Raw genomic sequence first — 14,930 nt, 5'->3', positions numbered from 1 at the left:
CTCCAAAACCTGCCTTTCTTAACTTTCCCAGTTAGAGAAAACCACCATCTTTCCATTCACCCAGGTTCATAACCACCGAATCATCCATGGTGCTCACTCTGTCCCCATCTCCCATATTAAATTAGTTGCCATGTCTTTGTGATTCTCTTTCCACAACTTATTTTGGTATCCATCTCATTCTCTCCACTGACACAGCTCCCATCTAAGGTCATCATGCCTCACTTTTTGCCTGGACAAACACAACAACAATCCACATTTAGATAGTGCTATAAGATTTGCAAAATGCTTTACATGATCCTATGAGGTTGATGCTATTATCCCCATTTTTACTGATGTGGAAAACAGACTAAAAATTGAAGGATTTGCTTACTGGAAATGAATACTAAATATCTGCTGGGATTTAAAACCAAGCCTTAAATCGAAGTCCGGTGTTCTCTATCCTGTACAATACTGCCTCCTAATTGTAATCCTCTGCTTCAATTCTCTCCCATTCAATCCATGAAACTGTCTTTATTCTCTGGTTTGGGGGTAGGACAGGAAGAAGAGATGGCATGTACATTGATAAGCCTGGTGCAAGGGAGGGGGAGTAATAGATTCAAAGAAGAGAACTTAACAAAGTGATCAAGGCAGGGTGAGGAGGGAAGGCCAGGTGGAAGAAGAGGCACGTGTTATGAGCATGTAAAAAATCTGAAAGACATATATGATGGGGGAGGGTATTCTAGGGATGGGAAAAAAGCTTGTATAAATGCCTAGAAGAAGGAGGAGATATGATGATTTAAGGTAATGACTCTAAAATTCTCAAGGTCTACTTTAGAATGGCGCCCAGCTTTCTTAAAGATATTCACATTGACTTTAAGGTGATCTTAAAATCAGAGACTCATCATTAAAAAGAAGTGCCAGTTCTGTATTATCGGGCTTGAGAACCTGAGTCTAGTAACCACCAGATTATAAATGCACACCCAATGGAAATATCTCTGAATATTTTATTGGTTATGCTATTGAAAATTCTTTTTATGTAAATGAAAGGTCCAGAGAATCAATATCATAAATAGAATAACATTTTTAGATCCTATGTAATCCTTTCTTCTCCTCCTGCCCTTCCCCACAGCACCTGCGACCTCCCTTTTAGGATCTTAGGATGATATCTGTAAGATAATATCTAGATTTTATTTACATGTACAGATTTGGATGCCCTACTTGGCAGAGGAAGCACTAAGGCACACTAAGGCTTCTTTACCTAACCTATAAAGGAGGGCTCATTTTTCACATAGTTTTTACCCTCTTCAGGGAATTGATCAACTCTAGTTTGGGATAATTGTACAATCAGACAGTGTGGCTTTAAAAACTACATTAAATCCATAGTTCCAATTTTCTTTTCTACAAGCTATTCTAATAGGACTGTTAACTAGTAGCAAAAGTTAACAGGCTTGATTCTTTATTCACCTTCTTTCCCCTATGCTTTCCACTCAGTGAACCTAAAAGCCATACAGCAGGAAAGAAAAAGAACAAAGGTCATGGATAATCTGTAAATTGGTTTGCGAAAAATTGGCTTGAATTGTTTTTTTCTTAATGACCAAACTAGCCATTCCATATCATTGGAAGTCTTTTAGTGTTTTTGCCAAAGGCATTCAAAACTGAAATTTACTTTTAGGTTAAATTTAATAAATCTAAGATAGGACTACTTCTAAACAATTTTTCATTCAGACTACTAACATCCTTCTGTAATGATTTATACAATGTATGACTTTATATTAATGAATGAAAAAAGTATTGAGCATTTATTATGTGCCAAGTACTAGAGATTATTGGCAGAATCAACAAATATGAAGGTTACATACCCCAGAACCCATGACTAAGACTTCAAAATGCTAATTAGTTAATTAACATAAATATCATGTTTGTTTGCTCAGTTGGTTATATATACTATTGATGATTTTATAACCCTTTGCATTGTAAATCTTCAGTGCAGGAATCACAGTCATGGCTCCCATTGGTCTCCAGGGCTTGGTCATCGAAACATCTCTGCACAGGAAAACAGAGAACCCACAAAGGAAAAAGAAGCTTTGCCTCTTATAGAGGACTCTAGTAACTGTGACATTGTGAAAGCTACCCAGTAAGTCCTCTATGATCACATATCATTGGGCTAAATTTTATTGGTATACTACTATATATGCTGTGCTATCCAGTGCAGTTCATAACATTGTTTTGCTGCTTTCACCTTAATGAAGGATGATAACAGTAACATTCAAGAAAATATATAAGAAGGCTGCATTTAAAACAACAAAGAACATTTAACATTTGGAAATTCATTTATTTGGATATACAGCCAGTCTTTGTACAGGTGACCCTAACCTTAATAAAGGTGACTCTAAATATACAAACAAAAACCTTTGCACATAGTATAAGCATTCAAAAAATATTTGTTGATTGATTTAAAAAACTGAAGGTACATTTAATAATCATTTATGGAACAAGTCAGCTTATTGGAAATGACAATACTTCATAAATTAATTTGTAGGTTGAATGCACTATCAAAGTACTAATGTATTTCTTTATATAAATGAATTAAAATGCTAAAGGAAATTTATAAGGAAAATAAAGTAGGCAAATTGATGAAGGTGGTTATTGTAAAAATTCTTCTGGTACTCACCAAAAATTAAAAATGAGTGAAGTGAATATAGATCCTAGACATAGAACCAAATAAATCTGGGAAAATTGGAGAATAGGTTCAACTATAGAGGCCTGTCAGAGTATTTTGGCAATGTTATCCAATGGGTCTCTGTCAACCTGAGAGGATTGTAGATTCATTCAGTGCCAAGGTCCTGAGAAGAAGGACTTGAGAGCATTAGGCCTTCCGAAGGAAAGAGCTGCAGTAAGAAGCACACTTCAAGTGAAGACGCTAGAGAAGAATTGGCAAAGTGGTTTATAAAGACAGGCAAAGGTTGATTGAAGAAGAGAAATAGACATTTAAGGAGGAGAGCTCCATTGATGTACTTAATTACAAAGAAAAGTGTGTAAAACTCACCTGAAAAGGTCTTGGTAAAAGGTTTTCTGACAAATTTGGAAAAGATACCAGGATGACAACACCATCACTGCTGAGAACCTCTAGAGTGGTTTAAAAGAGCAATCAAAGGCTTAAATAAAATATCACAGAGTCATAGAACTGGAAAAGTAGGAGAGACCTCAGTGCTCATCTAGTCCAACCCATATGTGAAAAAGAACATTATTACATAATCAAAATTGGTTTTCTGGTCTCTTCTTGAAGACTTCCAAGGCAGAAGAACCCATCGCCTCTTGAGGTAGCTCATTATACTTTTGGCCAACTCTAATTGTTGAAAAGTTTTTTTCTTCATAGTGAGTCTAAATTTGTGTCTTAGCAGATACCAGGTTTCTTCTCTGTGAATATTCTATCTACAGTTGTAAATTACAAACCCTGTAGAACTTGGTACATAGTCTTCATGTATTGCTGGGGCCAAAAACTTGATTGCCTGATGACCAGCCTTTTGGTGATTATCTTCCAGGGCTTGCATTTTACTACTACAGCTTTTGATCACAGAATCACAGAACTGGAAGGGACCTCAAGGCCATCTAGTTTAACCGACACGTGGTCAAGAATGTTCCCCATGATATTCCTGTCAAGTGATCATTATCCAGACCCTTCCCAAAGATCTCCATCCCATTCCACCCAGGAAAGCTCTATAGTTGTTCGATAATTTCTCCTTCCTTCAAGCTCAAACTTTCAAGCCCCAGTTACTGCTCCTAAGCCTGTCCTCTACGATTTAACAGAACGTATCTTATCCCTATTCTACATGACAACCTCCCAAATACTCCTATAGCTACTTCATGTTCCTGATAAGTTGTGTCTTCTCCAGAATCATGTCCCTAGTGATGAGGCATTAGAGTAGAACTTTAATAGAAGATTTAAAACTAACTAATTACAGGAAAAAACAAGTATTTTTTTTCCAGCAAAATCCTAAAGTTGTTTAAATGATGGAGAATTAAGTCCTGTTGTATATCACTCTCCATTCACTCTTGTTATTACATAAAATTGTAGATCATTCCTGGTTAGCCTTGACCTAGAGGACTTGCTGAGCAAGCATTATTTATTCTGAATCAGGAAATGAAGTAAATCAGCATAAGTCTGAATATTAGAACTCATCATCTTGTGTTATTCAAACTTGTCATCTTACCTTGAATTGTAATTGCCTTGTTATTCACCTGCAGGACAGACTAAAAAGAATACAAGCCTTTGGAAAGGAGACATTTTAGTGTATTGAATGTTTTTTTAAATAGTGCTCTGTGGCGTAGATTTGAATATTTTCTTTTTTTAGATATGGAATTTTTGAGCGATGTAAGGAGTTGATAGAAGCTGGATATGATGTCAGACAACCGGACAAAGAAAATGTGTCTCTTTTACACTGGGCTGCTATAAACAACAGACTGGATCTTGTAAAGTAAGACTGGGCAACTCTTTCGTAAATGTCTCTGTCTCTTTGTTAATGATTATTTTCCTTTTCCATTTCTTGTTTTCCTTGTGTGAATTTTTTCTCTTTTTTGAAGCTTAAGTTTGAATGATGACCCATTTTTAATACTTCTCTGTAAATGACTTTGGTTGGCAGAAATTTTTTTTTCGTCATTTCCCTGAGAATGCGATTTCAACAGGCCATTAATCGAATCGATGTGAACATAAAGACAAAATTTGAGTGCCAAAAATGTGAAGTCTTTAAAGAAGGGGGGGGAAATGCCTTTTATGGCATATCAGAAACTTGAATCTAGTTTAGTTGTGATCTTACAGTGTTTTACATTTGGGAAGATGGTTGGGAGAATTTTGAACTGCCCTTTCAATAAAATTTTAAGATATTATTACACTGCTACTTACTCATGATCCTTTTTATTTCTTTAATATATATATAATGTATATATATACATTATATATATGTATTTTACTATTTTGTCATTTACTAACATAAGTTTAGGAGAAGTTCTCACTGAGGCCATAATCTTTTTTTTTTTAAAGTTAAGCAACTATTTAAAAAATTGTTATTTCCATCCCATATGCTTCCCACTCTTGAATAATTGGAAACAGCTATCTGCTTTTTTTGATGACCTTTTTGCAGTAGCGTTTCCTCATTTTTCATCCTTCTCGAAATTGCAGAATGTGATGCTGTAAGCCACTTTCTCCTCTGAGTTCTCCTGATGTCATTATCTTCCGGTTTTCTTCTTACATGTCTGGCTTCTTCTTTTCAGTTGTTTTTGCTGGATCATCATCCATGTCCCACTTACCGTGCAGCCCAGGGGCCCACTACTGTCCTCCCTTCCTCTCACCTTTCCTCCCCATGTGATCAAATACCTATTGGATAACTCTGAATAGATATCACTTAGGCATCCCAAACTCAACACTTCCATAACAGGATTCATTATCTTTGCTACCCAAACATCTCTTCTTCCTAACATTCCTTTTTTCTGTTGAAGGCACTATCATCCTTCCAGTCACAAAAGAGTACTTGTTGGTGCCTTACCTACCCTCATTTTTTATATCCAATTAATTGACGAGTCCTTTCAGTTCTATGAACATAATCCCTTTTATAACTTTCTTCTCTACACTAAAACACCATGTACCCTACTTCAGTTCTTAATAGGCTCTCATTAGATTATTTGCAATAGCAGGTCTTTTCCCTTTCCAGTTCATTCTCCACATGGCTTGTATTCTAAAGCACAGCTTTAACTGTCACTCCCATGCTCAAGAAAGTCCCATTTATCCTAGGAACCCTTTCTCGTCCCCAGGGGAAAAGACAATGACATTTTTTCAAGCTCTTCACAATCTGATTCCAGCCAGATTCCAAGTTTACTGTATAGTAGTCTCCTTCTCTCACTCTAATCACCACCAAAGTCACCTACTTCCTATTCTGTATGCCACGTTCCATCCATCTCCCACCTTTATGTTTCCACACAAGCCCAAATCTGGAATGTGCTCTCTCCTCACTTCTACTTCCTGGATCCCCTCGCTGCTTCCTTCAGGTTTCTGCATAAGTGCCCACTCTTTCATTAAAAGAGGCCCAGCCTGATCTATTTGCTAGTGCCTCAGCCCCACCCCAGTTACGTTGTATCTACTTATATATGGTGTGTAATTACTTTTCTGTGTACATTTTGTCTCCACTCAATAGAACGTAAACTCCTGAAGGCAGTTTTTTTTTTTTCATTTTTGTGTTTCTATCCCTAGTGCCTTCCAAACTGCCTGGTGCATAATAGTTGCTTAATAAATCCTTGTTGCATGTTACCACAAATGTGAGGTGTAATAACAAAGTGATATGATATGTTTTCTTGTGTTACATTTTAAAAAATCAGTCTTCTTACTTTAATAGACTCTCATATAAAACGTCAAATCTATTTCAGATTTATTTTATCTAATTTTAAGTTTCCAGAACTTTGCCTCAAATAAGATGAGAGCACTGTCTTTAAACTTTTCTGAAAGACTTTCCAACTTTGTCCTACTTTGAAAGTAGCACAAATGAGAAATTGAATTCAATATTAAAACTGATGGGATCTCTTTTTTGTTCTTGCACCACGTTAAGATTGTGTCATGTGTGACATTAATACGTATAATGAAATTTTAGGCATGAAGCTTTTGAAGGCTGATGTGGCTAGTGAGAATGTGTAACTGAGGTCTTTAGTTACCAGCCAAGAATATTTGACTAGGAATAGTCATAAAACTTAAGGAAGAATCTTTTTCAAAATTCCATAGAGCTGAAAATGTATTTTCTTTTAGCAAATAATATTTTTGTTAGCATTATTACAAATCTGATGTGAATTATGAATTTTTAATTTTAATAGATTTATGTCTTTTCCTGCCCAGGTTTTATATTTCAAAAGGTGCTGTTGTAGATCAGTTGGGTGGGGACTTAAATTCAACCCCTCTTCACTGGGCCATCAGGTAAGTTTTCTAATGATTTTTTATATTGTTTTTTAAGGTTTGAAAGCTCTTTACTCACAACAAATCTGTGAGTTAATAATTATAAATATCATTACTATCTTATAATTGAGAACACTTGGGCTCAGACAGGTGAAGCCCTTACCCAGGGTCACCCAGTGAGTTGGTATTATTAAGATTTCAACCCAGGTTCCACAAGCCTATCTAAGCATTATAAGCAGTTTTAATAATGTTTTTTTCATGTTATCCTTAAGTTTTTTGTAGAGTTATTGGTTTCTCTGTTATAATGTAGTTGTTCAGTGATGATTGCAAGATTCAGATGTATGCCTTTAAACATTGTTTCCATAATTGAGATAAATGTTTTGAATAATTAATCTTGAGGGACTGCATGACATAGTGCACAGAAAGCCAGCAAGACCTGGGTTTAGTTCTTGTCTCTGATATACACCTGGGCAAGCCATTAAACATCTTAGTGCCCTAAGCAATTTTCTTAGACTATGACTTGGAGATAAGGCACTGACTTGCATTGGAGAAGGGAGTTTTCTCATGAAAGAGTTCCCTTTATCATTGAGATCCTTGATCTAGTTCCTGTTCCCATAATTAATCACATAGATGAACTGCTATTTCTATAAACTGGGGATCTCACTTAGAGTAGTGATAGAATGTATGTCCATTTGAAAACATTAATCAGTGGATTCAAAAACACAGCTTGATCCTCAAATCAGGGGCATATGAGGCATATCCTGATACCATTAGTAGACTGAATTTGTCCCAAATGGTTCAGCTGTGTTGACATTTGTCAAAGAACAGATAGGCCAGTATAAAATACCAAGCAGTTAAAGTAGAGACCACCAGTGCCCACCTAGTGCTGTTCTGTAATTTAAAAGTCACTCTTCTGCCCTTCTTACTTCCCTTTTACCATATCATTGTCCATAAAAGATAACCTTTAAATGTAATTTCATTTGAAACCAAAGTAGTGTAAGAAAAATGTATTTTTTTTCCCATATCAAAGAACTTAAAACATAGGGTTAGATAGATGTAGCAATTCGCATATATTTGCAAGGAATGGCTAGCATTGGCAAACCCCAGCTCCATATCTTTCTGCAGTTGCCATTGGGTCATCTGGTTCATTAACTGTGAGGGCCACAGTTAAGCAGTGTTCTCTTTCCATTCTGTTATGTTAACAGATCTTCTCCTGAAGGCCTGCTGTTTGCCTCATTGTGGCATGCAGATGATCCCAGGTTCACTCAGGTCACATGGTAGAGCACAAGTTCTGACAGGTCTCTTTCCATGTTTTGAATGTGAGTGTGAGCAGGAGAGACAGTATGTCTGCCACTCATGAATTTGTTGTTATTCACTCATTTTTCAGTTATTTCTGTCTCTTTTTGATCCCATTTGGGGTTTTCTTGGCAAAGATACTGGAGTGGTTTACTTTTTCCTTCTCGAAATCATTTTACAGATGAGGAAATGGAGGCTGACAGAGTTAAGTGACTTGCCCAGGGCCACACAGTTAGTACATTTCTGAGGCTAGGTTTGAAATCAGGAAGATGACTCTTCCTGACTTTAGGCCCAGCACTCTATCCTCTAAACCATGTAGCTTCCCTGCTCATGAATTAATCAGGGCTAAGTTCAGAGACTTCACCACTGGATTGGTTACGGGGTAATGAACTTTGTCAATGGCAACTCATGAAGAAAATCTGCTGAGTCAGAGAGAAGTTGCAATTTACATCTTGAGGGTGTAGTGACATAGGCCATTGAAATTACTGGCCCCTGAGTCATTGAGGTACATCAACAGTTACATCTATCTTCTTTGTAAGTATCCTTCCATTTGCTACAAATGGGGCTCACTTTAATGAAGCTCCAAACTTGAAATAGAAAGCAGTTGCCAGAGAGACTAAGCCAGAAAACATTTGGAGTTATTAGTAACTTTTTTGTGGGTTCCAAGTCAAGTACTTAGGAGGAAAAACCTAGGCTGATATAATATATGTACATATTTTAAAATAATATGCCTTACAATGTTGCTGTTTGTTAAATTTAAACATCTCTGTAGCTGGTGCTTAAATAGCATTTTTCATTTTGTAAATAGGCATAATGTTGTATAAGAAGTAATTTCAAAGTTATAGTTGTTGGCATAAATTGATTTCTGTAGAGTCAGGCTTCATGTTCACCTAGGAGGTAGAGGTCAACAGGTTAGCTGCATTAAATTGTAGAATCACATATTTTGATAGAAGGGAACTCACGTTTAGTATAACCATATCCAAAATGGAATCCCTCTCCCCTCATCTTCCACTTAAAGATATTCACTAATGGGGAAACGCAGTCTTCTGAGGTGTAATCCATTATACTCTGGACAGCTCCAAAGTTTTTCTGAATATGAAACCAAATTTCCTGTGAAGCTCCTACCTCTTGGTCCTGCTTCTGCCCTCAGGGGCCAGAAAAGGCAAGTTTAATTAAACTTTCACATGACAGCCATTTAAATACTTAAAGATAGCTCTCATGTTGCCTCCTCAGTCTTCTCATCTTCAGTTTACATGTACTTATTTCTTTCAACTCATCCTCATAGGGTGTGATTTCCAGGTCCCTTGCAGTCCTGATTGCTCTCTTGAAAGTGCCTAACTTATTTATGCTTCTCTCCAAATGTGGTGCCCAGGACTGAACACAGTACTTTGGAAGGAGCAGGACTATAATAACCTATGAGCTCTAAACTTCCAATAATGTTGCATAATATTACCTGAGCCTTTTAGACTGCTTTACTACAGTTTTGACTCTATTGACCTTTGCTAACGATTTAAACTCCCAGGTATTCTAGCCTTGATTTCTTTATCCTGAACTTACACAGTTGAGTTTTTTGAAATTATATGTAAACTCGGTGTAGTGGATAAAGCATTGGACTTGGAGTCTGGAAACCTAAGTTCAGATTCTGCCTCAGACACGTATTAGCTGTAGGAATCTGGGCAAGTCATATAAACTCTCAACATTCATAAAATGGGGATGATAATAGCAACAACCCATAGGGTTGTTTTGAGGATCAAATCGGATGTTGTATGTAAAATGCTTTGTAAACCTTGAAGTACTATATAGATGTTAGCTGTTATAATTTTATTTATTAGATCTAGTTAAAAAAAATTTTAAATTATAGATCCCAATTCTAGCATTCAGTGTGTTAGCTTTTCTTTCCAGTTCCATATAATTCATAGATTTGATCTAGATACCATATTTCTCTTAGTTATTAATCAAAATATTGGACAGCTGAGGACCAACAACAGATACCTGTAGTCCTCTACTACAGACTTCCTTCATTGTTCATAGGATCATAGATCTGGAAGGGACCCAAGATACCATCTAGTCCAACCTTTTCATTTTACACATGAGGAAACTAAGCCCCACAAGGGTTAAATGACTTCTCCAAGGTCACGCAGGTAACAAACAGCAGTGCTGGGCTTTGAAGCCAGGTCATCTGCTTCCAAATCCGATGGGTTTTGGACATTGGTCATTTCCCAAGTTGAATCAACTTCAAGCGCACATATCCTTCATCTCTCTATCTTGTCCACAAGGATAGCATGAGGGATACTGCAAAATGCTGTGACCAAGAACACATATTGACAGTCTACATATATTCATGAGGAGTGGCTGGCATAGGCAACCCCATCACCATATCTTTTGTAGTACTGTTAGATCACCAGTTCATTGCCTGCTTACAAGTCATCCCATGTATATGACATTCACTCCTAACTTAAAGGTGTCCATAGGGATGAAAGCAACTTTTCATGTATATTTTATCTACTAGGTTATCTATTTCTAAACTAAATCTATCATGACTCAGATAAGGTGATTCAAGTTAACATTTGCTTTTTCCCTCGGTACTGTAGAACTCAACGGTATTTTTTTTCTGTCGTCTTTTACAGACAAGGACATTTACCTATGGTAATATTGTTACTCCAATGTGGTGCAGATCCCACGCTCATTGATGGAGAAGGATTTAGTGGTATCCATCTGGCAGTATTATTTCAACATATGCCTGTCATAGCATATCTCATCTCAAAGGGTCAGGTATGTTTTTGAAATATGCCTTATATTTCATCTGTTATAAATTGGAAAGATTCTAATTATTAATCAGTTTTTTAAATAGGATTTAAGTCTTTATCACAAAAGGCCTAATCTCATGCCTCACCTAGATGTTGAGATGACCCCAAAACACTGGCAGGTTCTACTAAGCTGGAAAGGCTTTGAAAATGATCCTGGTGACAGACTATGTGTGTTCCCTGAGGACCAGTTTAGCCAAATGTGGAAAGGTTCATTACTAGAAGATCAATTATCAGGTGATTAACTTTATGGGCATGGTGATGCACAAACATTAAAATTCCAAAAGGTCCTCGTTCTGATTCCATAAAATGAAGGAAAATAGGTTCACATGGTTCTTATATAGGATCTTTGTTTAATGGATAATGTATTGGTAGAATGCTAGAGAAATAAACCATATCTGCTTTAATATTCTTGCTATAAATGTAATTGGCAAATATAAACTAATTATGGCAGATGAAAGGACAGTTTACAGTTTCTCATCAGAGAAGTAAGTAATAGGGTTGTCAGGATTGGTTTTCATCATATCCCCATAGGCAATAGGAACCATTTTATGAGCTCTTTGGTCATGCTTCCAAGTAGGATAAACAGGTGGACCACCATGAAAATACTTGCAGCTTTTGGCCTCAACCTGGTGCAGAAGATAAAGTAGAACAATTTTCTGAAGAATTTGGTGAAATATTCCGAATTGAGTCTGATACATACAATGATTTTTGATGACATCGAAGTGAAAGTGGACACAGGAGAGGAAAGATAAAAAGCCTGTGATAAAAATGAACAAGTCAAAAGGCTTAAGTCTTGCTACTTGAAAGTTTCTTACCTGTTTCTTCAAGATGATTCATGCTGGTTATAGTGAACACTGAACAATATCACAGCAATTGAAAAATATTATATTTTAATGGACAGGAAATAACTAGTTACCATTAGGAGAGAATTGCCTGTTTGTGAGCAGTCAGGTCATTGACAAGAACAAAAATCAAAATCAAGACAGAAATTACGAATAAAGGATGAAAATGAGAAAGGTATAATACATGCAATTACAACTAAGTAAGTACAAAGACAAGTAAGGTCAGCACTAATCTGACCTTTTAAACAAGTTTCCGACCATGAAAAATGGGAAGATGAAAGGAAATAGAAAAGCATTTGAGATTCTTTAGATAAGTTTAAGTGAATACAAAATAGTTGCCCCCAGAAGAAGATCAAAAGACCCTGGCAATCACCTTTTTAAAAAAGAAAAAATGTGGACACCTTTCCAAGGAAAATATGTAGTAGTTAAGATCAACACTAAGTTAGTGTAAAAGCTCATTTGCCACAATGGAGGAGGGTGACAAGATGAGGAACTGTATCAATGCGAAAAATAGAGAAAAGCAGTTGAGAAGAAAATAGCACCCCCAGGAAGCTTGGTGTGAGCCTGCAAAGCCAGACTATCCTGAGAGTTTTGATAGATGAAATCAGAAGGAGGGCAGTAAATAGACATGACATGGAGATCATTGAAGAGATTAGGAGCACCACATGTGGACTGTACCACTTCAGTAGTCAATTGAAAAAGTGGACACAGGATAAAGTATAGAGTTTTTCCATCCATATGTATATCTAGGACAGATAATCCTAATCGACAACAAGTTTGGCCCAGAATTGAATAGGAGGAAAGGATTGGATTAGATTGTTTTTGGTAAACTTCAGAGCTTTTTTACTGATCCCAAGCCTCCCATGAAAGCCAACATCCTTATTTTTAATACTAACATTCTCCCTTTATGACGGTAAGACATGGAATAGAACTACTTCTGAAGAATTAAAAAGAAATTTCACACAGAGGGCAATGGAAAGATACATGGTAGGTGTACAAAAGTGGAAACATTTAACTAATGGGAAGCTCCAAAGGAGGAGTAGAAGATGTCATCAAGGAATTGTAAAATAAAAAGAGAAGATGGGCTGGTCATGTGGCAAGAACAAAAGATGACAGTTGAACAGGCAGAGTGCTCCTCTGGTACCCTCACAATATCAAAAGAAAGTAAGAGGGTCGCTAGCACATGGGGTGATACCTCTGTGGCAAACTGATGGAATGACTTGGACAAGAGTCGTATAGGATGTGGTAGTCATGGATGGATTGCAATTTGCGTCACTGAAAGGAGCTCAAGAATTGATGAAGACACAGATCTATTGAGTATTTTTACTAAAAATTAAGTGACCAGTAAAACATCCACAACTTTGTACTTATAGACCTACTTTCTCATCTTTATAAAATCCTTATGAGAATGGTCAGTTTATGCATCAAGTTTATATTTGATAAAAACATGAGAAGGCAACAGGCAGGCTTTTACAGGCAATTTTCTACAGAAGTGTCCTGATATAGCATTTGACTTGGTAGAACACAATGCCACCTGAAAGGCTTTCTTTAGACAAGATGCTTAAATATGTATGTTAAAACCATACATGTCTCTAGAACAGATACCATCTTAATGATCAGTTTTTTCTGTATCTACTGAGTATCATCATCAAGCAATGCATAAAACAGAGATTTGGTATAGACCAAGATGTCTAAACAGAACAAAGATTCCTTTCCATGGCGATATTTTCCAAGTGTTCCTGTTTGCAGAACACAGTATGCTTGACTGCATCAAGCCCTCCAGGGCCATCTTAAAGAGCTCTACTATTGCTCTAAAGGTACAGGCCTGGTCATTCATCCTAGAAATCTAAAGGGTATGAAAAGCACATCATGAACAGATGATCATGTGCAGTTTCAGGGCAGCCCATTCAGTTAACCCATTACTCTTCTCATCATCATCATTCTTAGATTGATACAAAATCTTAGACTAGTGCTGCTAGTGAACAGTGAGCTGATTCCACAGTTAAAGATGAGGTCAGGCTAAATTATTTTTGAGCAATTTTATAGCCTTTACAAAACTGCTTCCTCTTGGGATAGCCAATCTTTCTTATGATACTAATATTTTCTCATTGATACCTATGGCTATAAATCATAGAGCACCAAACTCAGAAGAAACAGAATTGTGGGTGAACCACAGGGAAATGGACAATGTGTGTAAGAAGTCTGTCTTATATTACCAGTGATTACTTATATGTGAGAAAAGTGTGCAAAAGATCAAGAACATATATAAATAGAGAAGGAGTAAGATTATGGATCCATTGCGTAAGGAATAAGGGATAACCAACAGATAGTCTGTGTGCCTCAATAGTGTCCATGAAACGGTTAAGCGCACGCGCACACGTGCACACACGCACACACACACACACCCCTGCACAGCGCACGCACACACACACACATGCACGTATGCACATATGCACACAAATAAGTACTCCAGTAGGTTGGGGGCCTACCTTAGAGAGGATTTTCCAGGAATCATGAACAAGAATCTCTCAAGCTAATATACCATTGATGGGTTGTGATCTAAGGGATGGAAAAAGTACATGCTTTGACGGGGCAAAGAATCCATTGAAGGATGGAAGTTTTCTTTGAACCTTAAAATATCTACACTTAGCATAGGTATTGAGCACCATATTTCCATCTATTCTATTCAAGCAAAAGTAAATTCCATTTGGCTCTGCAGCACTTAACTAGATGTAAGCCTATGATAGTGTTCCATGTGAACCCAACAATTTCCATTGTATCTTTAAGACACATCTTCAAAGCCTGGTTTTTTCTTTCACTGACATGTAAAAAATGTTAGTACAGCCCTTAATTAACCCATCACCTGTGTAGTAGATAAAAGGCCAATTTGAATTCACATTTCTCATATGTATTCAAATATAATTCTGTAAAAAAAAGACTTGCCCAATGAGGCATCCATTTGTAGCTCAATATGATAGTTTAAATTATAGGATACTGGAAGTGGGGGGTTTCACTCTCAACTACATCTGCCCAAGATATGCTTTCTGATGGGAAAACAGTTTACGTACCAGTAGA

At 36.8% G+C, this 14,930-nt stretch overlaps 1 protein-coding gene across 2 annotated transcripts in view; it reads left to right on the top strand.

The window, feature by feature from the left end:
• Positions 1-14,930, top strand: part of ZDHHC13 (zDHHC palmitoyltransferase 13) — a 62,858-nt gene that overhangs the window by 16,136 nt on the left and 31,792 nt on the right. Inside the window, exons 2-5 of one of the 2 annotated variants that reach the window (XM_072619358.1) lie at positions 1,970-2,113; positions 4,332-4,454; positions 6,854-6,931; positions 10,834-10,978. In XM_072619358.1, coding sequence (XP_072475459.1) covers positions 10,850-10,978 — 129 coding nt within the window. In that variant the 5' untranslated portion in view covers positions 1,970-2,113; positions 4,332-4,454; positions 6,854-6,931; positions 10,834-10,849. Of the gene's footprint in view, positions 1-1,964; positions 2,114-4,331; positions 4,455-6,853; positions 6,932-10,833; positions 10,979-14,930 lie in introns of both variants that reach the window. The other variant, XM_072619357.1, reaches the window with a different exon arrangement.

Source organism: Notamacropus eugenii, chromosome 6 (genome assembly GCF_028372415.1).
Source record: "Notamacropus eugenii isolate mMacEug1 chromosome 6, mMacEug1.pri_v2, whole genome shotgun sequence".
NCBI classification, from domain to species: Eukaryota; Metazoa; Chordata; class Mammalia; order Diprotodontia; family Macropodidae; genus Notamacropus; species Notamacropus eugenii.
Note: the sequence above shows the minus strand (reverse complement) of the source record. Positions and strands in the feature narration are given on the sequence as shown.